General features: G+C 43.6%; 1 protein-coding gene across 1 annotated transcript in view; it reads right to left on the bottom strand.

Annotated features, from left to right (window-relative positions):
- Positions 1-19,941, bottom strand: part of ATP6V0A2 (ATPase H+ transporting V0 subunit a2) — a 28,608-nt gene extending 8,667 nt beyond the window's left edge. Inside the window, exons 1-14 of the mRNA XM_083717104.1 lie at positions 19,333-19,941; positions 15,484-15,562; positions 13,328-13,425; positions 12,234-12,371; positions 11,843-11,943; positions 10,776-10,902; positions 8,780-8,862; positions 7,677-7,770; positions 6,059-6,271; positions 5,114-5,264; positions 4,403-4,542; positions 3,276-3,430; positions 2,091-2,178; positions 667-785 (exon numbers count right to left, since the gene is read on the bottom strand). Of these exons, the coding sequence (XP_083573230.1) occupies positions 667-785; positions 2,091-2,178; positions 3,276-3,430; positions 4,403-4,542; positions 5,114-5,264; positions 6,059-6,271; positions 7,677-7,770; positions 8,780-8,862; positions 10,776-10,902; positions 11,843-11,943; positions 12,234-12,371; positions 13,328-13,425; positions 15,484-15,562; positions 19,333-19,449 (1,703 nt within the window). The 5' untranslated portion in view covers positions 19,450-19,941. The remainder of the gene's footprint in view (positions 1-666; positions 786-2,090; positions 2,179-3,275; positions 3,431-4,402; positions 4,543-5,113; positions 5,265-6,058; positions 6,272-7,676; positions 7,771-8,779; positions 8,863-10,775; positions 10,903-11,842; positions 11,944-12,233; positions 12,372-13,327; positions 13,426-15,483; positions 15,563-19,332) is intronic.
- Between the last annotated feature and the right edge of the window lie 6,523 nt (positions 19,942-26,464).

Genomic DNA, 26,464 nt, shown 5'->3' with positions numbered 1-26,464 from the left:
AAGTGTTTCAACACAGGTTTTCAGTGGAGACCTCATTTAACAAAGAACCCAAGCACAATAAATCTATAAAAAATAAAAATATTAATAGCCCAGAAAAACCCACTGTACATAAAACACAACAAGCTGATACTCACAAATAGGCTTTGATCCTTACATATAAAATTTCAGAGGAGAGCAAAGCAATTCACCTCAAACCTTCACTGTACACAACTGTCCTGGATAAACTGATAGTTTTCAACCACCAATTAAAACCACATAAATATATACCTTCAAAAATCCCAAACCTCAAAATTAATCTTCTCAAGACTTATCAATTCATTACGACCCTCAGTACAAACCTTCCCAAGCCTCATGTAACTAAGAAGGAAAACAACAGAGGAGTGATATAAACTTGCTAACAGCTAAAGGAGAAGTTTTGACACACCTAGCACCCAGCAAAGGCTTTGAATCTGGAGCAGCAAGATAAATCTGGAGGGAGAATGTAGGTTATAGTAATTGTCATGGAAAAGTTTGCACTAATAGTCATTGATAATTTGGTAAGCTTCAGCTTGTTGCTTTATGTAGAGCTGTTTTCATTTTATCACAAGAACAGGAATTTAAAAAATGCATTTATGCCTTTATTCCGCTTTTGGTTGCTGCAATTCTGCTGTGAAGACACACACTTACAAGTGGTTAAGTCCTCCTAAGATGACCCCAAACGTCATGTGGGTCACTCCAATAATTATAGACATTTTCATTTTGAAGGAATTCAAGAAACTGAGACGATTGTTCGCCAGGTTCCAAATCTGGTAAGAGAGAGACAGGAGGCAGATAGAATCAGACTTAACCGAGGAAGAGGAATGAGATATTGGCTCAGATTCTAACTACAAGCAAGGATTTATAGAGCACAGTATGGAGTCCTTCTCCAGCATTCCTGTATGCAAAGTACAGTGGTGCCCCGCAAGACGAACGCCTCGCAAGACGAAAAACCCGCTAGACGAAAGGGTTTTTCTGTTTTGGAGGCGCTTGGCAAAACGAATTTCCCTATGGGGTTGCTTCACAAGACGAAAAAATCTTGCGTCCCCCAGCGGTTTTTTTTTTTGCTTTTTTTGCCCTTTTCCTAAGCCGCTAAGCCGCTTATCAGCTGTTCCGCTGATAAGCCGCTTAACAGCTGATCGCTGGAAGCCGCTTGACAGCTCTAGCACTAATCCGCTAAGCTGTCAATGGGCTTGCTTCGCAAGACGAAAAAACCGCTAGACGAAGAGAATCGCGGAACGGATTAATTTCGCCTAGCGAGGCACCACTGTAAGCAAGAAACCCCATGTAGCTCTTTTACAAACAAACTTAAATTCTCTTGCAAGTTAGAAAACATGGGACACCCAGGATAATGTCCTTGAAATGGAAAACCATGCTACAGTGGAGACAGCAAGGTGGGACTTTGCTGAGAATTCTTTGAGGGAGAGGTTCCAAGGGGGCAAACTGAAATGAGAAAAAGGTGTTACTAAGTGGCTTTGCTGACAAAGGTGGGAGGTGACCAGGTATAGGGACCATGAATATTGGGGGGGGGGGGGGAGGTTCACAAAAATAGCACATAGTGCCTTTGATCAGCTACCTTCTGTGGGACAAAGCTGTTAGGAATGCAGGGTCTGCCTTATCCCAGAAACAGGCCCTTGGTCCAGCTACTATTGCCTATGCCAAGGGTGAGTAGCCTGTGGCCGTCTAGGTGTTGTTGGGCTCCAACTCACATCAGCTGCAAACAGAATGGTCAATGGAAAAAGATTATGGGAGGTAGAGTCCAGCAATAGCTGGGAGGGCCACATTTTCTCCATTTCTGGTCTACTGACAGCAGCTCTCCAGGGTTTCAGGCATAACTTTCTTCCCAGACCCACCCAGAAATGTCAGGGACTGAACCCTCCACCTTTTGCATGTACACTTCCTTAAGAAGTAAGGAAGAGTTGCCAACCCTATAGGACTATCCTAGCAAACAGAAATATTTATAAAAATTAAAACTGTAAATCTGTTGACCTATGATTCAGAACCATAAAACTGCAATTTTTTCTTTATAGGGTCATCGTTGCCACACAGTGGAAGCTCCAGGGAAGAACACTAACCGGATCTATGCCAAAAGGATAAGGTCCTATGAACACTCCAGTCGCATTTGGATTTAACATCAAATACTGATTCTTCATGTCCTCCTCACTGTTAGAAAAAAAAAAGCACGCAGCAGAATTAAGCCTTGAACAAAGATATTTGTATCACCACAATAGGCTATTTGCTGTCAGAAGCTTCCGCAAGATCCCACCAGGATCTTGTGACATCTTGCAGGTAGGGCTGGGGAACACTCCCATCGGAAATCCTGCCAGTCAGTCACTGTACACAATGGTTAGCTACATGGGACAATAGTCCAACTCAGTATTTACAGCCTTCCAGAGGCCTTGTGCAACCTTCCCAGGAATTAAAAAGAAAAAATCACCTGGAAGTCAATCATGAGGGAGAAAAACACACCTCACCAGGGAGAGCATTCCACAACCATGGGATGGCTACTGAAAAGGCCCTGTCACAGGTCAATGCCAACAGAGCAGCCCCTGGTGGTGGCACCACCAACAAGCATACAGGTAGCTAGTAAATATGTCCTTCAAGTGAAGGGCATATCCCTCTCATTAAATGATTGAGAAAAGCTACCACAATATTTTAGAATGGCAGTTACTGGCTGTTGCTTTCCAGTAAGCCATTTATTATTCTGCACACCACAAAAGATACTTCATAATTGAACTGAAAGGCTAAAAAAATTAATCATGAAAATGGCAGGAACTGGAGGCACATTTCATTTACTGTAGAACATGGGTAGGCAAACTAAAGCCCAGGGGCCGGACTGGCTCAATCGTCTTCTAAATCCAGCTTGCAGACAGTCCAGGAATCAGCATGTTTTTACATGAGTAGAATGTGTCCTTTTATTTAAAATGCACCTCTGGGTGCATTTTAAATAAAAGGGGCTTGCCTGGTATTTTTACATGAGTAGAATGTGTCCTTTTATTTAAAATGCACCTCTGGGTTATTTGTGGGGCATAGAAATTCATTCTTTTTTTCAAAATATAGACTGGCCCCCCGCAAGGTTTGAGGGACAGTGGATTGGCCACCTGCTGAAAAGGTTTGCTGACCCCTGCTGTAGAATGAGTGAAAAGTATGCTGTGACAGGTTTAGGACACTGCACAAGTGGGGAGATACCTCTGAGCTTCCTATCTCAATTCAGTAGGTTGCTTTCACACTGCACTGGGTTTAACAAAGGAGTCACTCACCGCCACTCCACAGCAAACATTTGGGAAACGTTCCAGTGAGAGTCAAATATATTCAAAGACTTTGAAAAACAGTCATTGTAGATCAGGCCAGTGTATACAGAAAACAGTCCCATCAGCAAGATGATGTATCGTCCTTGAAAAAACATCTTCATGATCTGCAAATGTTAAAAAGGACAGGCCCACTGACTGCCATGTGAACTTCAAAGATAAGACGCTTTGTTACATGTGCCGCACATAAAAGCTTTGATGCACTTCCAAACAATGTATTTGATGTGGTGCAGTGTCCAGATACGCCACAATTCATGTGGTTATGTGGTACTGCAATGTGTGGTAGAAATTCAGCAGAAGCAGCCAATCTTAGTAAGGACGCTTTGTACATAAAAATATAAGAAACCGTTCTGCTGGATGCATTCAGCTTCCAAAAGTGGTCAGCCAGATGTCCCCAGGACACAAGCAAGGAATGAGGATTTGCTGAATTGCATCTCTGCTATTTAGAATTTACCATCAGTTTATGCATGCCTTTGGGTAAGTGCAAGACATGGTACTTCCACACTAGAAGAAGATGTCACCTTCCATACAACAATGGATGAATGATTTGCCCTCCCTTGCCCAAATCGACAAGAGAAAAAAGGAGCTAATGATGCACTGCAGCTCCACCCCCCCCCCCAGGCAGCATGGCTAATGATCAGGACGATCAGCTGTCCAAAAACAACGGGAGGGCTTTCTGCAATGTTTTTGGACTACACTCCCATCATTCCTGACCCAGTCCTGACCACTGGCCATGCTGCCGGGGCTGATGGGAGCTGCAGTGCATCGGGATCTGCGGGCCCTTCGCAAGATGCCATTCAAGTTCCAGCTTCCACCATCCCCGACTAGTGGCCATGCTGCCTAGGGCTGCCAGAAATTGGAAGTTCAGCATGATCTGCAGGGACGCAGGCTGCTCAATTCTGCCTTAAAGTATTCCCCCTTCTATGTGGCAGATACACAGGAAAAACTCCAGTGGGGGGGGGGAGAGAACTAAGGGGCCGTTTACAGAGGAGGAGGAGGGGGAGGGGGGAAGAAGAAGAAGAAGAAGAAGAAGAAGAAGAAGAAGAAGAAGAAGAAGAAGAAGAAGATTTCATCTGTACCTCGTCTTGTGATCGCAGAAGTTTGGGGTGTTTTTCATATAATACCATGAACAAAGCAAACAGGAACATTATGAAACCATGTCCACAATCTCCAAACATCACAGCAAATAAGAAGGGGAAGGTGATGATGGTGAAGAGAGCTGCAAAATGAGAGGGACAAGATTTCACCTTTATAAGCAACTATACATAATGCATAGTATCCAAATTCTCCATAAGCTGCCTATGTTAGCTTACTCTAAGTCATTGTTTGAAAGTGCCAGAATTTGGCTCATTTTGGCCCTTGAAAGAAGGGAGGAAAAGCATAATCCAGCCACTGCTCTGCTCTTCCATGTCCCCCCCCAAACCCGGCCTTTCCATGAACATTTTTGACACACTCTCTTAGGCTATATGTCAAGCTTGTTGATTTCAGTGGGTCTGCTCTGACGTGCCAAATGCAATCTAGTTCTCCCCTATCCCAGTCTACTCTGCTCATCTGCTGCCCAGGGGGCATCTCCCCTCTGTCCACCTGGATGTGTAACCAGCTGAATTTACTTTGCGCTCTTATGCACTCTGCAGCACATGACAAACCATTGTTGCTAACAAGTGTTAAATAGCAGACACTTTACCATGCCTTATAAAGATTTCTTAAGAAACTCCTGCAACCATTCCTAAAAAAAGAGGAAAAAAAATAAATCCTGCTTCTCAATAAGTATCTTTCAATCCATGACCCACCTGGATTAACTTCCCTGTAGCTCCCAATCCCATAAGCATCAACAATGTCCTGGAATCCAGAGGTGAATTTATTGGTACGTATCAAAGTTGGAGGCGTTTCTTTTGTTGGTATAGTGTTCATGAAGGAAGGGACAGACGCTCCACTTTCACTCTGGTTACAGAATTTGAAAAAGGAGACCTGTATCATTTTTTGAGACGCTGGAAAAATAACACTGATTTCCACATTCTGTTATCCAGACAATGAGCATGAGCAGAAATGGGGTGGGGATGTGCAGAGTCAGACTTGAGCCACCCCAGCTCTGATGATGTACACATACAAAACTCTCCATGTCATTCACATGCTAGAGTACATGCTTCAGAACTAGGTGTGCAAACCCCTCCTCTGTAACCATGAGATCCAAATGTGTGTATGTCAGCCAAGGCGAGCCTGTGCAACTCCAGCCTTCCACCTCACCTGATGTCGACAAAGGTCTACAGACAATCCTCAGAAAGCCCTGCTGTTTGCTGAACTTCAGCCATAACCTGTTCATGCAAGGCACTGAGTTTCATTATCCACGCAACTCAGAGCCTCCTCCCTTCTATTTATAAAGAAATGCATGTATTTGAATGCTGAATGCTACATGCTGCCAGTGCAATGCTACATGCTGAATGCTACATGCTGCCAGTGCAACATTCTCTCCTACCATTCAGTACATTCAGCGCAGTGCAGTGGGTCCCAAGCCCACTCCCTCCCTGCTGAGATGAAGACAGACAGTCTCCTTGCTGAACGTCAGGCACATGATGCAGACCTTTTTACTCCAGCAGGCACTTTAAGAGGGTGTCTGGCTTTATGATAAATTTTATTGCCCCATTTTCTGTGCATTGTTTTTACGTACATTGATTAGAAATGTTAATAATTAAGTGGTATAAAAATAAATAAAGCAAACTAAAATTTAAATCACTTACAGATCCTTCCTCGAGTGCTCGGCGCATGTTTGGCAGGTCAGCCACTGGGCACCAGACCTCAGCAATCAGGCATTTGTTGGTGACATCAAAGCTGCAGAGATTCAGCACGTGGTAAATGGCTTTCATCTTCTTCACTTGGACATCCCAGGTGTAGATAGACTCAGACGCCTTGCATAAAACTTGCCGTAAATAATCTTCAGTTTTATGCAGTACCTTTGTGGTTGTTTTTAGAAAAATATTTAAAACTATAACAAGAACACTGAACGATCAGGGCAACTTTATACAAAGTTCACACAACTGCCCTCGCTAGCTATACTCACATAGGTCTTTCAGTATTGATTTTATCTACTGGCAGCTCAAAAGCTATTCCATCTGGCTTCAGGCGGCCCAACTAAAAATGCTTTCAAGTTGTAAGAAATAGAGTAGGGTTGTACAGTCTTTCCATCAAGGGGCACATTCCCTCAGGTAAAATCGGTTTGGCCCCCCGTTTCTGGATTAACTACTCCAGAATAAAGGCCGCCCTGCTACAGTTCACCCACATGCCTACCTCCAGTTTGAACTGCCAACACACAAACGTTAAGACAAACCGAGTAGAGCAGCCCAATGGCCCATCTAGTCCAGGACCCTGTTATCATCATGGCCAGTCAGATCCCTGTGGGAAGCCTGCAGTCTGGTTCCATCCCAGCTCAAATGGAGCCCATCCATTTTGCACTGGCCCGCCTTGTATCAGAAAGTTATCCAATATCTAACAAACCCGAACCACTCCTCTCAACACCACTGTCTCATCCACACACTGAGACTACAAAGCTGCACCTGTCTAGCTGGCCCTTTGTTAGGAACCAGCAGAATTTTCAGAGAGCCTCTGCAGATCTACCCAGAAGTGAGTCCCACTGGGTTGGATGGGTATCAAGAGAAATTATTTTCTTAGTACAACAGACCAGTACAGCTACTGGAAAGCAAGTAATTATATTCTGGCTTGAGTTTATACACATGCTTTCACTCTCTTGCAAACACACACACACACACAAACAGAGAGAGAGAGAGAGAGGGAAAGAGAGAGAGAGAGAGAGAGAGAGAGAGAGCACAGATGGCAACCAATTTCTTTCCAGGCAGTTGGGGAAGTGTCTTCTTTTCTCCAAGCCATACAACCAAGATTTTTTCCCCAATCAGTTTATTTTTTATCAAATAAAGTATCACCCTTTTTATTTGTTCTGAGAAACTACATAGAAAGAGGAGAGGAAATGCACTTTAAAAGGCAAAGGGAGGGGACCAAACAGGTAGGAATGACCTTTGATAGAATGGAAGAGTGCGGTAGCTACAACAGGTGTCAGGTGCTGAATAAAAGAGGTCTGTCTTTTAGATTTCTACACATTTTATATGTAAAATCCTATGCCTGAGTACACATATAACAGCTCATAAACTGTAAAGAGTTCCCAGAAAGCAGAGCCACTGTTGCCAACACCTGCAAAAAAAGTGGAGCTGATCATCCCTCGTTTACATTAAAGTCCATATGATTGAAAGCTGGCCCAACCTCTTCCTTTTAAACATGCACTCAGGTTTAACCTTCTTCCATGAAACGATTTGTGCCTCCAAGGTGCACCAGTAATTTTCTACTCACCATATGAAGATCCTGAATGCGAACCTGGAGTCCTTCCATAACTGTTCGGCGCTCCTCAGGGGTGCTGGGATAGGGGTAGACATGGCAATGGTAGCTGGCAAAAAAACAAAAATAGTCTACATAAAAGAGCCCAACAAAGAAGAGAAGAGCAGAACTGCAAAACAAAAGCAGTGGGAACTTAATCTGGTCTTGCAAAACAACACAAAAACAAAGCCTAAAATAGTTCTGGAATATAGGAAGCTGCTTTATATTGAGTCAAGAACGCTGGTTTATCTATCTCAGTATTGTCTACTCTGGCTGGCAGTAGCTCTCCCAGGTTTCAGGCAGCAACTTTTCCCAGCCCTAACATGGAAACACCAGGGAATGAACCTGGGACCTTCTGCATGCAAGGCAGATGCTCTACCACTGAGCTGCAGCCCTTCCCCAACTTTGGATACAGAGCTGAAGAAGTCTGCCAGGGTGATGGATCAGCACAGCAGCTGTCAGACTGTGTACCAGGAAACAAAGGCGCCTTGTAAGTTTTATCAGGGGTTCCGGGTTGAGAAGTTCAACAATGGCAGACAAACTCTACTTAAAGACTTTTCGCCAAGAATAATTTGCAGGTATGCAGTAAGGATCAGGGTTATGGTCAAATCAATATTGCTGTATTTAACTGAACGTAATGCTCACCATTTTTGGCCAAATTACATCACAAAACATAGGGTGCACATTAGATTTGATGGAGCATTAGATTTGATTGCAAGCTTGAAAAACACTGCTAACATAGCAAATACTTTTTTGGTTTCAAGGTTTCGAAAACTGAGGTGTGCATTAGATTCACATAAATATGGTATGCTGCCACCTTACTAAAGCTAGGCAGGCCTGGGTCTGATCAATGCCTGAATAAGAAACCTCCAGGGAACCCTGTGCAAGTCACCTTATTGCCACTGAAGAAATGCAAGATACAAATGCAATTAATAAGCACATATGTAGCCACAAGAGTCATGTTTTCAGGTGCACACTCAGTTTCCCAACACCGATGCTGTTATTATTTTACAAAGTGGTCAAAATATAAAAATCTCAGTAGGAAAAAGTAAAGCAAATTAAAGTATGTTAATTCTTACCAGTCACATATTTTCTTAACTTTCTGGCCTATCTGTTCACCCCAATAAGATATTAAGAAAACAAACCATTTGGTAGGTTCGCCCTGAAAAGTAAACATAAATTGTTCAATTAAACTTTGGCCTACAGTTCCACTTTATTGGTGATCGACTAACCACTCATATTGAACCAACTGCACAATTTCTTTTAAAAATGAATTTTGATACACAAAAAGGGTAGATAGGGGTTTTCTGTATTCTGTGAATAGATTCCACATGCACAAAGCTCTGGTACAGGCTTAACTCTTAAAATCCCCAATGAACAGCAAAATTATGGCTAACCTTATTGAGACTGCTCCCATTCACCTAGTGCCCGTATTAATAATAATAATAATAATAATAATAATAATAATTTTTTATTTATACCCCGCCCTCCCCAGCCAAGGCCGGGCTCAGAGCGGCTTACAAGCAATAATCAAAACAAGATGAATGATTACAACTTAAAAACAAAAATAAAATACAACATTAAAATAATGGAACATTAAAATATTAAAATGTAGCCTCATCGCAGGAGGAGAAGGAAAGGAAAAAAAAAAAGAGAGGGAGGGAATCAAATTGGCTCCAAGCCAAAGGCCAGGCGGAACAACTCTGTCTTACAGGCCCTGCGGAAAGAAATCAGATCCTGCAGGGCCCTGGTCTCATGAGGCAGAGCGTTCCACCAGGCCGGAGCCAGAGTTGAAAAGGCCCTGGCTCTGGTTGAAGCCAATCTAACTTCCTTAGGGCCCGGGACCACTAGGGTGTTGCTATTTATGGACCTTGAGGCTCTCCGTGGGGCATACCAGGAGAGGCGGTCCCGTATTTGAACAATATCACAAGAAACCATTTTTTGCCAAGACAGGAATGAGCTCTGGCATAGCTGCGAGGAGGGGTTCAGAACCTTTCATTTCCATTCTTTATTAACTGTACCTTGTCAGTTGATCTTAAGCCTTTAATCAGTGCTTTTTAATATTTTTTAAAGAAAAAAAGTCCCGGTACTCACCATGAAGTTGTTAAAGTAAGTGCAACACGGGGGTACGGCATGCCCTTGAGAAGGGGTGGGCAACCTAAGGCCCATAAGCCACAAGTGGCTCATAGGGGTCGTTCACCGGCCCACGAGTCGCCCCCAAACCGAGCCGCCCGCTCGGCAAATCCCCATGCGCTGCGCTAAACCGGCTCAGCATGGCACAGGGATTTGCTTCTGCAGTGCCAGAAATTGCACCTGGGCAGATGCTGAAAATAGCAGGCGCACACACTCACGCGTGCGCAATCCAGCCCAGGGAGAGATCTCCGCTGGAGTGAACTGGCCCAGGCATGGTAAACCTTGTCGACCCCTGCCTTTGACTATCCTCAGAAAAAAATACTGCCCTTAACTATGGTTTGTTTGAAGTTTCAGACCGTGAGCTACAAAGTTGGCTTGTTTCAACAAGCCATCATTATGATTAACCATACTTTAAGGTTCAGATGAAACACATTGCATTTTATTCAAAACCAGATGTGAAAGTTTGTAATCTCTTCCTCAGAGCTACTTTTCAGCCATGGTTTACTTCTTGCAGAAGTAACTCAGTTCAAACCCAGTTCAAATCATGTTGTCATATACTGTACTGGTTTGTAGCTGATCTTTAAACATGCTTTAGCTATTCAGACATAAAAGCTTAACCATGGTTTGGAAAAACAAGTCACAGTTAAACATTATGGTTTGGATATTGAGTAAGCAAGTCACACTTTTCACATAGTGGGATAAGTTATTGTAAGCTGTCTGGAAGCTTCTTCAGCTAAAAAAACCGAATATAAATACTATTAAATAATAAATACTACATTTCTACAGGATCCAAGTGTGATGAACTTGCTTTGGATCCAGCCATAACACCCGAGTAGCCACATATACTTTGCGTGCAGATGTATAATTTAGATGAGGAGGTGGGCTGATCCAGCACCGACCTTCAGAAACAGGCTGCATTATTTATCTATCCTGATTACTCACGGTATCTGGATCTTCTAGGCACTCATCCAGTTCTGAATAAGAAACAATTGTATATCCTTTGCAGACTCGCCATAGCATTTTTTCAAAGGCTTCAATTTTTGCTCGGTGAACTAAGCCAGATATAAATCTACATTGAAAAAAATACAAAGTATACTATAGAGCAAACTTTAAATTTTATTACATGAGCATTTGGACCAGAAAGGATACCATATTCTATCATTACATGCCAGTGAAGTTAGGAAGTGCTGGGCACTCACAGATTATCTGTAAACTAAAATGCCTCTTCCACTGAGGTGCACATGGAAACCACTAAAATTACACAAGGTCATACCAAGTGAGCTACAAGATTCCAGCACTTGTAACAATTTTTAAAATCTACTAATCTCCTCCTTACTTAAAAACACAATAGGCACATGAAGGAAACACAATTGGCTATCAAATATCAAACCATGTAGAGCTCAATTCAGTATGACACTGATTGGTGCCAAGTGTTAATACTGTCAATTTGAAGCTCTGAAACAAGTTTTAGGCTGCAAATCTGAACTCACTTACTAGGGAGTAAAATCCACTAAGGTTATTGGGATTTACTTTGGAGTAGGCAGGTTAACTACATAAAACTATACTCATGCAAGCACTCACCCGCATGCATGACACATAAACGAATAGGATTAATGCAGCCTCACTTCCTCACTAGAAGGGATAGACTAAAGAAGAGCTAAATTATTCATAAAATTTGCCATATCTGTGGCATCATCAAAGTGGCCAGGCCTTCATTTTCAAATAAATGCGAAATGACCATTAACAGTTAAGTGCCCAGCCATCTACAGTTGTACCTCAGAAGTTGAACGGAATCCGTTCCGGAAGTCCGTTCAACTTGGAAACCAAGGCACGGCTTTCAATTGGCTACAGGAAGTTCCTGCAGCCAATCAGAAGCCGCACCAGACATTCGGGTTCCAAAGAACGTTCGCAAACCAGAATGATGGTTTGCGCCATTCAGGAGCCAAAACGTTCGACTAGCGGGGCATTCAGATCCAAGGTATGGCTGTATAGACATTTTCATCACTTACCCCAGTTTGGCACCGAGTCTATGCATGCAGTTGTAGTCCACTAAGTGGTCTGTTTCTAAAGTTGGGAATTCTTCATAATTCGTAAGTAAACAGGACTCAAACTAAAAATAATAAAATGAAAGGAAACACTTCTTCAAATGTGCTAGGGCTGTGCCCAAATCACAAGGGAGTGATGATCACCAAGAGAGATGGGAAACAAGGCTTAAGGCTACTGCATTTGCCTGCATTCAATGGCATTCAGTGCCTCACAGGACTGCAGCAAGGCCCACTGCTGCAAGAATCCTGCAGCCATTATCAGGTACTAGGTGGGCCCCGGAAACTGGCCTGTGGCTCACTGCCTCCCTTCTGTACACCCAAGTTAAGGAGCTTTGCCATGCAATGGTAACAGTACCTCAGCAGTTCTTCTGACAAAGGACCGGGTGACCCGTAGCATGTGGGTATATTCCGTCAGCTCAAGGAGATTCTTCCTCAGCTTCTCTTTATTTTTCGTCACTTCTCTCAACTCCACCTCCAACTTCTGCAACTGCTCCTGCAATACAAGGGCAAAAGTGCATTTCCATCCTGGCTCCAGATGTTGTATGGCCACAAGTCATGTTGTATGGCCATGACAGTCATGCAATTGTTACAGTGCTGGGCTAGCACTGGGTCTACTGTACAAAATCCTCAAGGCTCAATATTACTTTCTGAAATAAGCTTATTGTTGGCATCCGTCTGTTTCACAAGACATTGGAGGAGTACACCTTTGCGGGTCATGTCAAACCACTGGGGAGTTAGCTAGTCACTCTCAATCTCGATTGAGTCTCAGTTCCATAATGTAAAATTTGTTTAGTAGTTGCACCATGGTAGCTTCACAATAGTCTGCTTCTCAAACTCATTCCTGTCTGTTTCCCTTACCTAAAGTATACAGCTTTTCCTTCTTCCTCTCCGTCTTTCCCCTTCCTGCAACGCTGCACTGCTCTTTCCTCTTCTCTGCCTCTGTCTTCCATCTCTGGCCTTTTGAAGCGGCCAGTCCTTTGTGACTCTACCTGCCCCCTTCAGTCAACCAGTTGCACCTCATGATGTTTGCAAGCTCTGGGCACCCGCATACATCATAGGTAGGCACCACAACTCACTGGTATTCCCAATCAGTCCCACTACTGTGACTCAAACAGAAGAAAACCCACTAAGCCCCAATTTACCACACAAAATGAAGAGGGTATTTAGTATTTCTTTGGCAACTATTGATTTAATTCTGTACCGAGATGCAAGATCTGTACTCTCTATTCAATGACTCTAAGCTCACTAGATGGGCCCAAACAAGTCAGTGCCTCAGCCTAAACTGCTTCACACAGTTGTTGTTACAAGATTAAAATGCTACTCATGAGCTTCATGAAGGAAAGTTGGGAATCCGAGCATGCAAGCTCTCACAATTGGCCCAAAATAAAGGAAAATAAGTGGATCTATGACTACCCTTTAATTCCAGAAGATCCCCATTCCACAAAGTACCTGAATCTCCAGCATCTGCTTAAACGGAGGGGCAGCAGGGGTAACATCTCCTTCTGGTAGGGGAATGTCCGCTCTCTTAATTTCTTGCACAAGGTATCCTGGAATAAAGGAAACAAATACTTTCAAAGGAGTATTCTAACTCAAGGAATATTGTTCCAAAGAAAGGTTTGCTAGGGAATGGGGAATTTTTTCAACTCTCAGGATTATTATCCTTGGGGAACTTTTGGCCACATCTGGCTACTGCTCTGGGAATACTCTGCACTGCAGAGGATGCTAAATACCTTCCAGGGCTCCCAAAGCTCAAGGAGGCCTCTCCATAAGCCTGTCAGGCCACAATGTTACACCATGTGAACTGAGATGTATAGTAGAATGTGTTCAATTCTTGCCTTGCAGAGGCTGCAAGCTAGAAATCATCAATAATTTATTTATTTGCCTTTATTAATCACTTCCTATGAAAGTTCCCAAAGTAATAAGAACATATATACAAACAATTAAAAGAATTTAAATATAAAACAATTCCGAAACCAATACAGACTGGGACAAAAATCTCCACTTAAAAGGCTTGTTGAAAAAGGAAGGTTAAAAACAGGGAAGAAAACTTTAAAGTTTCCAATTGTTTCTTTGCAACTGTGTCTCTACCCACCATGCATTGCAGGGGGTCGAACTAGATGTCCCTCAGGGTCCCTTCCAACTCCTTGGTTCCTTCAAGGTCTTTTTAGAGCTTTAAAGGTCAGATTCACCCCTTCAATTTGAGCCCCAAAAGAAATTGATTTGGATCCACTGTTGCACTTATGCCTCACTGAAATTGATGAGACTTAATTAATTGACATGTCCCATTAAGTCCCACTGATTTCAATGGGAATGAAGTGCAATTTATTTAGTCTGGATACAATCCATTGGCTACAAGAATAAGTTGCACAGGGCAGGTGTTAGTTATCTGATCATCATACTCCTATCAACATTATCAACATCCCTGCAGCCACATTTTTAACCAGTTGATGTTTCCAACTTAAGGGCAACCTCATGTAAAGAACAATGCCATAATCCAAGCAATACATGTATTAACACTTGACAAAGCTGTTGAAGGTGGGTCACTTACATAGTCACCTGACAGCAAATTTCAAAATCTGAGCACTTGGTAAAACTAACAACTGCGTTAAGCCAACAGTTTAAAAGCATGAGAATGCAATTTGGAACACAGAGCAATGCTTTCAGCAATGCTAAGGATTTAAATAGCTTCTAATCACATTGTTTGTTAATAGGCTTATCTCATTTCCCTGAAAGGCCAAGGGGAGCGGGGAATGATCGAATGAACCAACAGCTCCGATTTTAGGAAAGGGAAATAAGCATGAAAGCTGAAGCAAGGGTGGCTTCAAGTAACAAGAACTGGGCCTGGACCTCAGCCACTATTCTTGCCTAGGTAAACTCAGTTTCAAATTGGTAGACTACAGAATACACACCTATCTCAGTGAAACATGAGCCCCCCAAAAGCAGCACAAAATAGCTATTGTTATTCTAGGCTGTATCAACAGAAGTATAGTGTCCAGATCAAGGGAAATACTAGTGCGTCTCTATTCTGCCTTGGCCAGACCCCACCTGGAATGCTGTGTCCAGTTCTGGGCACCACAGCTTAAGGATAGAGGCAAGCTGGAACGTGTGCAGGAGGGTGACCAAGATGATGCAAGGGTCTGGAAACCAAGCCTTATAAGGATCGGTGGAGAAGAGGAGACTAAGAGGAGATATAATACCCATCTTCAAATAAATGAGGGGCTGTCAAATGGAGGGTGGAGCAAGCTTGTTTTCTCTTGCTCTGCGGGGTAGAACCCAAACCAATGGATCCAAGTTGCAAGAAAGGTAAGCACTCTTCAGTAATGGAGCAGACTCCTTTGGAAGGTGGTAGACTCTCCTTCACTAGAGTTTTTTAAGCAGAGCTTGGAGATTCCTGCATGCATTGCAAGGGGTTGGGCTAGGTGACCCTTGAAACACCTTCTATGTCTACAATTCTATAATTCTATGACACATGTGAAATGTGACCCTGAAATGGACCTCCCTACAGAGGAACAGCCTTTTGCCGGGGTAATCAGGTATGTCTCCCTCCCCCAGTGTTTAATGCATGATGAAGAAGCAGTCAGCCACCCTGCCGTTCCCAAGTTTACCAAGTATCCTTTCCATCTCTTCACACTTCTTTACTTCACCCACATATTTCCGTTGGAAGACACTGGTGCTTGGATTGAGCTGGAAAAAACAAAAATGTTATTTGCCCCAAGATCCAACTTAAAAGCCCTTTGCATCAATATTTACAGTAGGGGTGGGGAACCTGGGGCCCTCCAGATGCTGCTGAAGGACAACGCCTACAATCCTGGACCATTAGCTATGCTGCCAGGGGGTGATGGGAATTGGAGTCTATCAATGTCTGGTGAGTACCAGTTACTGGTAGGTAGCCATGTTGGTCTGCCGTAGTAAAAAAATAAATAAAAAAAATCATTCCAGTAGCACCTTAGAGACCAACTAAGTTAGTTATTGGTATGAGCTTTTGTGTGCATGCACATGAAAGCTCATACCAATAACTAACTTTGAAGAGTACCAGATTCCCATTCCCTGGTTTGCAAAAATCAATTCTAGAGACACGTATTACAAAATTCTAGAGACACGTATTACAGCTGAAACTGGGTACCCAACAGCCATTCTATTTTCACCTCCGTTCTCCCTCCACTGCTGGAGACAGGATGCTTCTGAATGCCAGTGGCTGGGAATCATGAGTGGAGAGAGAGTGGTGGCATCCATGTCCTCCTTACGGCTTCCAGTGGGCCTGCAGTTGGCTCACATGGAAACAGGATGCTGCAGTCATGGGCATTTGGCCTGATCCCTCAGAGCTGTTCTTATGTTCACAATCAAACATCCAGGTTCTGAGATCAACCCTCCCTCACCCCTAATCCTGCTAAAAATACTTTTCTTCTGTTAGAAGAAATTCCATTAAAAAATTGAAGGATACCCAAGCATTAGTACTACATTACAAGTTTATACCACTTTTCTGTGCACAGAAGATCCCTTGCATTGCTTTTGAAATTCTCAGTCTCAAAAACCTATGTGTGCCATCGTCCGGGGTATGTTAATTAAAGGAATAGAAACCCAAACCCTCCTTAAGCACACAAAAATATTTTGCATTGTATAAATCCTGGCCAAAGGGCTCCATTACAGTAAGTAAACACATCTATGTATGGGGTGTATTATAGTATTTAAATTCTGAATTCAGCTTTTGTTTACAAAATTATGAAGGCTGCAACATGAATAGTCATCTACACGACTACACTAGTAATTTACAATTCTCTAACATAGAACCACACAAAAGTGTAAGACAATCAACATAACCAGGGGCTAAATAATTTTCTCTACAAGTAAAGGTGAATGAACCCTAACATGAGGGAAACCCACATGGATGCTCAGTTTCCAGGTCTGAAAATTGGCTTTCTGCAGTATTAGTAAACATGTGTAGAAGTTTGGGCTATAAGTGTTAAATAGTACAAAATATCTATGGTGCTTAATTATTATATATCACGATACAATTTTTTAATGAAAAAACATCTGAGGATGCAGACTCTGGTACACCAAAGTTTATGGTGGTATAAATATAAAGTGCAGCAAGCTAACAGCTACCCCTCTGGAAATTGTGTGATAAACTGGTTAAAAGGAGGCTAGTGAAGATTATCGACTCCTCCAAACAAGATTGTAAAATCAATGCACTTAATTTTAATTTACAGGTGAGTCCCCATTTCATTCTGGGCCTGTGCACATATACAAAATCACATAAAATGGGGAGCACTCTGGAGAGTCCTCCTCAAAAAAGCCCCATGGTCCCTCCAGATCATGCAAGATAGAGAGGCAGCAGAGCTGGCCCAGCTGACACGTGCGGGGACAGCTGACACTCACAGGAGCTGGCTGATAGAGGGGCTCAGCTGACCAATGCGCAGCATCTGGGCCAGCTCCGCCACACCTCCAGCTCCCACAAACTGGAGGGGCAGTGGGGCTTGGTTGACCAGGTGCTCCCCATTTCCAGCTACCACCTCCAGGTACCTAGCACTGTGCAGGTGCACAGGAATGAACAAATAACAATGCACATAAATGAGGATTTGCTTGACCCTTTGTTTTACATCTGTCTTCCTGCAGTTTTACAGCAGATATGCAAAAACCACATTAACACTTGAACTAGTTTCAGTTTGAGGCTTAATATATATTAATAAATATATATAAAGCCTCAAACTGAAACTAGTTCAAGTGTTAATCTGATATTAGTGCTTCAGTGAGAAAGTGGTTTTTGCATATCTGCTGTAAAACTGCAGGAAGACAGATGTAAAACAAAGGGTCAAGCAAATGATTATTTCAACACAATAAATTATGAACTAACATCTTAAAGACCTTTGCTCAAGAGCCAAGCCATAATTCCATATTCTGTTCACCAGCTTCTAAAGGAAGGCCTAGAATGTCTGAGTCATAAAACCAATAAGCAAATGTAATAAAGACAAGGAAATAATGAACTTCTCAAACGACTTCTGTTAATCAGTAAATGTTTTGGACCCTGGCCATTCCTATTACCAGCATGGAAGAAATGTTGTATGGAGCACCCCAAAGTTTGGAAAGTAGGACCCAATTAAACAACAAAATCCACAACGGGGCCCCCTAATACAATGCATAACAGCAAATCATTCACTATTCCCAGTTAAGCACCAGGTTATACAAGAGCACTAAAGGTTTTTTCCTAGACTGTATGGGTTATAAGGCTTGTGAGAACAAAAAAAAATTGGGCTCACACATACAGAACTAGCTGGACGATACAATGGATCCTGGCCATCTTTATAAATAATTTGGATAAAGGTATTGAGGGGATCCTGATCAAATTTGTAATTTTAACTTTCTGTTGGAAGCCCCCCAAAGCGGCTGGGGAAACCCAGCCAGAAGGGCAGTGTAGAAATAATAAATTATTAATATTATTATTCTTTGCAGATGACACCAAAGTGGGAGGGGTAGCCAATGCCGCTGAAGACAGAATTGGGATAGAAGGTGACCTTAACAAGATTGAAGAACTGGACCAAAATTTAAATAATGAATTTTAACGGGGACAAATATAAGTTTCAATACTTAGGCAGAAAGAACCTACAATCCTGTGAGGTAAGTAAGCCTGAGAGATGGCAATCAGCCCACAAGAAGACTGAGCTGGGAGCTGAATCCTGCCCTCCATCTCTACAGTATGTGGCCTTCCCAATATTTCTGGGCAACTGGTTGAGGCTGACAGGAGCTGGAGCCTCCAGTGTCAACTGTAAGGAGCACACCTGTTCCCCACTTATTCACAGGGCTGCCTGATTTCTTTTTAAGACTGCTCCACAACTTCAGCCTTTCTCAAACTTGGGTTCCCAGATGTTGCTAGACTCCAAGTCCTTTCATCCCTAGCTAGCAGGACCAGTGGTCAGGGATAATAGGAGTTGTAGTCCAACAGCAGCTAGGGACCCAAGTTCAAGAAACATCAGTTTATAGCATGGCAGCACCAATGCTCTGGAACTCCCTGCCTATTGATATCAGGCAGACACCTTTCACAGAACCACAGAATTGTAGGGGACCACAATGGTCATCTTGTCCATCCTCCCAAAATGCAGAAATCCTATCCACAACTGTCACTAGGTGGGCTTGAACCGCTAACCTTCTGGTTAACAGCCAGACAAGCTGCATTTTTTTCCGGGCCTGATGGAGGAAGAAGTTGTTACTTAGACAAACCTGCCCAGGTGTTTAGAAAGCCTGTACGGGCTTTTAGTCTCGATTCTATGCTGGCCTTCCTGTATGTTTTAAAGTTAGGAAAAAAAAGTGATAGTTTCATTGTTCTGTGGTTTTTGGTTTTTTTTTGTAAACCGCTTTGAGGGGTTCCTTCTCGGCACGCCCCCCCCCCCCGACAATCAAGCGGCGCATAAATTCCAGGAACCACCAAACGAAGGCGCGCGCCTCTTGTCGCCTCAACTCACGTCTCGGAAGTGGGCGAGGCCGCGCTCGCCCAGGGCGCTGAGGCACTCGTAGGCCGAGCCCGCCTGGAGGAAGAGCTGCGCCAGGCACATCGTCTCGCTGCGGAAGAGGGAGCCCATGGCGGAGGGCGCCCAGGCCGGGCCTGAGGAGGCGCAGGGGGAGCGGCAGAGGCGGCGTCACCGGTCTCCTCGGCGCCGCCTCCCCTCCGCCGTCGCCGCTGCTGCTGCCGTCCCGCTGCGGAGGCGGCTCCGGGGACTGGCGGGTCCCCCGCTGCCCGGTGCCATGGAGAGGAGGCAGGCGAGGGGGACGGAGACCCGAGTCGCCCCGAGTCCCGCGGCTTCCGGCTTCTCCTCACAAGTCCAGGAGCCGGCGAGAGAGAAGGGGCGGGGAAAGCCTAGAGCGGCCAACCGCACGCTCACCTCGGAAGTTCCGGTCAATAAGACAGCGCCATTGGCCCGGGCGCTCTGCCACTCGGCAACTCTATGGCGGGCCCAAATGCCGAGCGAGGAGCTGTTTCGTCTCTGTGGTAGGGAGGAGTAAAGAAGGACCCAGCCAGGAGGGCCGAACGAAAGCGAGCTCAGAGTTCCTGTGCTTCCCTGGTGGGGCCCACCATTGCCGCTCCCTTGGGAAGGGCGAGGGAATTCCCAGGCTGCAGCCTCTCGCGCTGGTGCTCCAAACAAACTGGGGGGCGCGAAGGTGCAGGACTGGGGGGGGGGGGGGAGGCCTTTGTTGAGAATTTATAGCTTGCCTCAAAGGCAATGTTCCAAGGAATCGGGGGTATCTCAAAAAACAAGAGCTCCTCCTTATTTTATTGTTTCGTTGTACTGTTGCCCCGATGTTTTGGGGGGTGATGTTGGAATTTCCTCCCACATGAATGTGAAATATGAAACTTGTCTCATCTTGTTATGCAGCAAGTTGCCCTGTGGGTTTTTAATGCAAGACAGCACAGAGATTTTCGAAATAAGGCAGAAATTCAGCAGCTTCTCATGTTAGCAAGATCTGTGCTCCAGAGGTAGTATAATAATTAATTAAACAATTATAAACAAGTATAATAATTAATTAAACAATAATAAAACAAATTATAAAACTACAGTAAAACATGAGCCTCACCCCACTGCCCCTTATTATTGAGGAATCGAAAAGATTTCCCCATGCAAATCTCTCGGAAACAATGTATTTCATCTGGAAAACTATTTAATAAATATTACTTTTTATTAAAATCTTTGAATGTGTTTGAACTGTGAGTGCGCAGAGAATGATTTCACTTGAAAGCAATGCCCTTAGATTACAGAATCATGGAAGAGTTAGACGGGACCACGAGGGTCTTCAAGTCCAGCCCCTGCAGGAATCTTTTGCTCCACGAGTGGCTCAAAGGACGGCCCTGAGATTAAGGGTCTCGTGCTCTACTCAATGAGCTATACGGATTGATCTAAATAGCAAACACCAATTATTTATTTTTTACAATTTACAGTGGTGTAAAATAAAGGGTGTAGGAATTGAAATGATTGGTGCCTTTTCATTGTTTAAGGATGTTTTGTTAAGACTTTTGATTCAACACACTTATTTCTATATACAGTTGTACCTTGGTTTTCGAACTTAATCCGTTCTGGAAGTCCGTTCTTAAACCAAAACGTCCTTTCCCATAGCACCAGGGGACTCAATTTACAAATGGAACACACTCAACAGGAAACGAAACATGTTCTGCAGCCAAAAAGCACTTTTTCACCAATCAATCAATCAATCAATCATTTATTGTATTTGACTAAAAGGCATTACAAATCCAGTTACAAAAGCACCAAACCCAGTTAAACCTGTTAAGAAATAGGTTGTCCAACCCCCATGGAATGCAGGAAATTCAGCTGAAATTGAAATATTTGTATTTCTGTAGTGCTATTAGGAATACTCGAAATGGGTACCCACCCACCTCCCTTCATTTTGGGGGTGGGTTTCTCTGCCCAGCAGCTTCCCTGCCTGCTATCTCCCCCTCCATCATCCCACTGGCATTTCATCCTCCCCCAACCCCCACCCCAAAATGCCTGCTACACCCCAAAGCGTTTTGCACCTGAGCCCTTGCAGGGAAAGGGGCGGGGCACAATGGGAAGGGGTGGGACAACCAGAGTGTTTAAGCCACGCCCCTTTCCAACAGAAGTGGCACGGGGGGGGTGTCAGTATCCAGCATCCCCTTCTCTGCTTCTCCCTAGGAGAAACTTGAACTCTTTGACTTTAACTCCAAAGATAATGAGGCATGTCAAGGCTGCCTGGGGGTAGCCAGGTTTGCAGAAAGCGATTCTATCCATTTGCAAGGGCGGTTTTGCATCGTCGTGATGTTACTGTTTTATACTTTCATAAACCACTTTTTGGGGTTCCCCTCTCCAATATAGCGGTGTATGGGTTTCACGAAACAAATACTGTAAATGAAAACCGTTCTATTTTTTCTACATGCTTTGCATCCAAGAAAAAAGGTCCCAAGCTTGGCCCCCGCATGTGGGAGAGACTCCCCGGCCCAAAGTCCTGGCATGCTGCTGCCAGTCAGTGAAGACAAATGTTGGCTCCATGGACCAAGGATCTGACAGCACCTTCAGAAAAAAGGTTGGGCTTCTGGACTCCCCCGTCTCCCTAATGCACTCTAAGCGGGAAGAGAAAGGAGACTAACCATATCCCAAAAAGCGCCCCTGATCCAGCTCGGTTCCTTTTAACCCTTGGCGAGTCGAGTGCACCCAGCTCTCCCCTCTCTCCCTCTGCAAAACAGGAGTCCCGGGCATGGCCTGCACCCAGGGAGGTTGTATTTGGGGGACCCTCTTGGCTGGCTTCTGAGCTCTTCGGGCACCAGCCTGGCTTTAAAAAGGTAAAGGTACCCCTGACCGTTAGGTCCAGTCGCAAACGACTCTGGGGTTGCGCACTCATCTCACTCTATAGGCTGAGAGAGCCGGCGTTTGTCCGCAGACAGTTTTCCCGGGTCATGTGGCCAGCATGACTAAGCCGCTTCTGGCGAACCAGAGCAGCGCACGGAAACGCCATTTACCTTCCCGCCGGAGCAGTACCTATTTATCTACTTGCACTTTGACGTGCTTTTGAACTGCTAGGTTGGCAGGAGCAGGGACCAAGCAACGGGAGCTCACCCCGTTGCAGGGATTCGAACTGCAGATTTTCCGGTCGGCAAGCCCTAGGCTCTGAGGTTTAGACCACAGTGCCACCCGTGTCCCTATCCTTACTCTGATGTAAACTGCACCTTGAAAGGACTGAAACTCTCAAGCAAATAAATAAGGCAATGCAACGTTTACTCTGAGGTCAAGCACTGTCTAAACCAAGCACTGTCTCCACCCCATTTCATTCATTATTACTCTCTTATTTTTTCTTCCTAATAAAGCCTTTTGCTTTTAGTATTTGCTACTTTCCATAATAAAGACAATGCTAATTGTGACTTGTAGAACCTCTAGATAAATATGTGTATAACTCTTATGAGAAACTTTATTTCTCTGGTCTCGTTAAAATGTAACAATGTAACGGCAAACCCCTCTTCTATGACTATTTTTGCACCCGCAAATCTTAAAATTACACCAGGATTATTAGCGTGAGGGGCCGCTAGGGGCGCCTTGGAAGATGACGGATATTAACATCTATCCAGCTTGCACGAGGTAATTAGAGGCTGATTATGGGGAGTAAATCAGTCTCCCTAACATCTCTCCAGGGGGGAGAGATGCAGTTTTCACCCGCTGTTGCCATAAATCACCCCCGAGTTCGGAAGAAGGAGGGGGTGAGGCACTGGGTGCACAACCCTCGGCGGGTCTCGGAACTCCTCCAAAGCTGCTTCCAGGAGCGAAACTAGTTGCGTTACTTAAAAGAAAAAAATTGGTGAAAGATAACGCACATGCTTCAAGAGAGGCAGGAGGTTTTTATCTGCTAACCATTTTACCACTAAAGTGAAGAAGACTGAGACGGAAGATTACATCAAACTACAGACAAGCTGGTATGTGAAATGGAGTGCAACGGAGCTGAAAGGGGGGAGGGAATGACTTTTATCTTTCTTTTTTTTTTTGCTCTATGTGATTAACTAATAACCCCCCCCCCTCTGAGAAGATCCGTCACAGCAACTAATTGGCAAATGGGACTAAAAATGAACTGTGTGGGAATAATATAATAATTTTAAAGGTTTTACTCTGTAAAGGATTTGGATAGAAGAAGGGCTCTCTTTGTGACGCAGTTAGAATGGAGATTGGATACGAGACCTGTGTTGCAGGGAGGTTTGGTCTTGGGGAGGGCAAGCCGAAGATTTATTACTTTCGATGAGATTGTGAACTGGAAGGGGCTGCCCTCCTGGAAAAATAATAATTTATGATGCAATAGGTCAGGAAAGTTAAAGAGCAAACTTTTAGACTGTATTTCATCGGAACGACAAGATTGCTTGCTCGAGCGGAAATGCCTGGACCATTGGAATTTATGAGAGAGCAGTACATAGTCCACACAGAACTACAAATAAGACTGTTTTTTTCAATCCACTTGCAGAACAATTCGGAGGTGAAGGAAAAGGAAAATGAGTAATGACAAGGATTGAGAAGCGGGGACTGGAAATACCATTCTTAATATGAAAGTAGTAGAAAATATTCGAGGATTGGACTCCTGCCGATCAAGAAGCATGGGTATCCCCCACAAAAAGAATTTACAATTTGGAAAATAATTGGATTACATGATATGTATTGTTATAATTTGGATCAATTGTCTGATGTGTTTAATTTGGTAATATGAAACTTAATAAAAATTAATTTTTTAAAAAAAAGGATTATTAGTGTGCATGTTAGAGAGTTAGGAACTGCAAGGCAAAGAATGATTGCACTGTAAATACAATCAAATAATTTATTTTTGTTGAGATTTGTAAACTATTTTGCAATTTCTTTTGAAATATGAAGTGGTATACAAATTACCTGAATAAAAATAAAGTAATAAAGAAAACCCATAGCCTTTTACTATCACAGTCAGTTTTGCTGTCCTTAGGAAAGATGGTTGTTAATAAGAGATATTTGTTAATAATCCACAGTACAAGGAGAACACAGGGGAAACAATTCAAAGAATCCATCACATAAAGTTGCATGGAATATTCAGGTGAAATAGTGTGTGTGTGGGCTACCAGTGCTACATTACATGTTTACACATTTTAATATAGGGAGTTTGCAGATACTGGGGATAGCCATCCTGCAACTACTTAGGCCCTAACCCATTTACATAATGGATGTGAAGGGCTATATAAACATTAGGTACACAAAGTAGAAACAAGAAGCAAGACCCAATTGCATCCATAAACATCTTAATTTCAAAAGTCGTTAGTGTTGCCCATTCTACTGTGGCCAGCAGGTTTATTTCCTTATAAAGAAAGTCGTGAAGCCCACTGACTCAGTGTCACACACGTTAAAAAAAAAACATAGGTAGCTTAAGCCTGCACAACTTCAAGGAAAAAGACTTCAAACGACAGTTGGACAATCCATTACACTTTTCCATATATTGTATATATACAGAGAGAGAGGCTTGCAGAATACACACAAACCCATGGCAGAGAATGGAACCTGAATCAATGTTATTTGTTCTTACAAACATGGACATGGCACCACTGTTAAGGATAGTAGGTGAGAGCATTAGCTGTGAGCCAGGAAGCTGCTGGTTCAGATGTCACTTGATTAAATAATTGCTAATTCTCAGCCATTCCTGTAATATGGAAATAATAGCCAGCATGGTGCCATGAATAAACATTCCAGACTTGGACAGAGGAGACCTGGTATAAAATCCCTGGTTATCTTAGACAAGTTGATATTTCTCAGACCAGCCTACCTCACAGGGTCATTATGAGGTAAGAGAGGAATAGGTTCCATGTAAGACCCCAGAATATTCCAACTTTTCCTCCACAAACCTAGCATTTTATTGCTTTAAACATATTTTGGGAAGCCCATCCTGATCCTATGCCTGTTCACTAAGAAGTTACATTGTATTGAAAGTAAAAGCCCATAAGAAAAATTCAAAAATCCTTATGTGCGCAAATGGGAGAGGAAGGTAACAGACAATTGAACTTGGAGAATGTTTCCTCACAGCCCTCTCCAACTGCTATATGAAGCTGTCTAGTTTGGCTTCTATTTACTTTTACTTACCAAGCCACCTAAAATTATTTTCCACTTTTACTCACATGATTCCCGTTTTCCACCTAAAAATAAACCTATCTATGTGTTTCTCCTAAGGACAGAGACAGAGCTGGGTAACAGCCAGTGACATCATGGTCAGTAGACTAGGGGGACTAGGCTAGTCCTCTAAATGTTCCCCTGGTGCCTCCTTCCCAAAGCCTGGGAAGCTTCTGCCCAGGTTAGGGAAGGAGATGCGATTCTCACACCCAATTGTCCTTGCAAGCTGGCACCTCTGGCTCTAACTGTCCCCCTACAAATAATTTCCCTTGTAGCAGGAACCCCCCCACCCCAATCATTCTGTTTGTATAAACTTCACACACACACACACACACACACACACACACACACTACATACGCCACATTTCTGTTATGAATTCATAGAAAATCAACCATACATCGGATTTGCACTGTTCCATTTTTATTTTACTCCATATGACAAGAACTAACAAAGGGGGGTGGCTTAGTCCTGGTCAGCCATAATCCCTTCACCGTCTCAGCACATCCACAGGAGCCCTGCCCATGCCAACCCTGATGATCCCAGACAGAAGACAATCAAGATCAAAAAGAACTTGCATATGGGAGTGGATTCAGGCATGGACTGAAACAAAGGACAATGATCAGATCTTCCGTCTGGGGGCAGGAAACTGCAAACTCCCCTTTGTCTCCTGGAAGTGACTCATGGGGAGGGGGGAAGGGAGGAACCAGCCAGGTGACAAGACACTCAGGTTACCACCAACTCCTCCCTCAACCCCTCCTTTCTGTAATGTATGCATGATGTTTCTGGGGGTGGGCTTGATCTAGAGGAGGGGAATTTCAAAAGTTTTTATAAGACCTTGCACACTATTCTTCTGGGTCTTTCCTCTCTCCTGCAAGTGAGGGGAATACCCTGTTGCAACAGTTCAATAAAGGCCAAGCCTACAGGCTGCTGTTTTGCTCCAAGTTATCCTGGTTGCTGTCTTTGTTTTGTCCAAGG

The sequence above is a fragment of the Podarcis gaigeae genome (genome assembly GCF_964106915.1).
Source record: "Podarcis gaigeae genome assembly, chromosome: 16".
Taxonomy (NCBI): domain Eukaryota; kingdom Metazoa; phylum Chordata; class Lepidosauria; order Squamata; family Lacertidae; genus Podarcis; species Podarcis gaigeae.
Note: the sequence above shows the minus strand (reverse complement) of the source record. Positions and strands in the feature narration are given on the sequence as shown.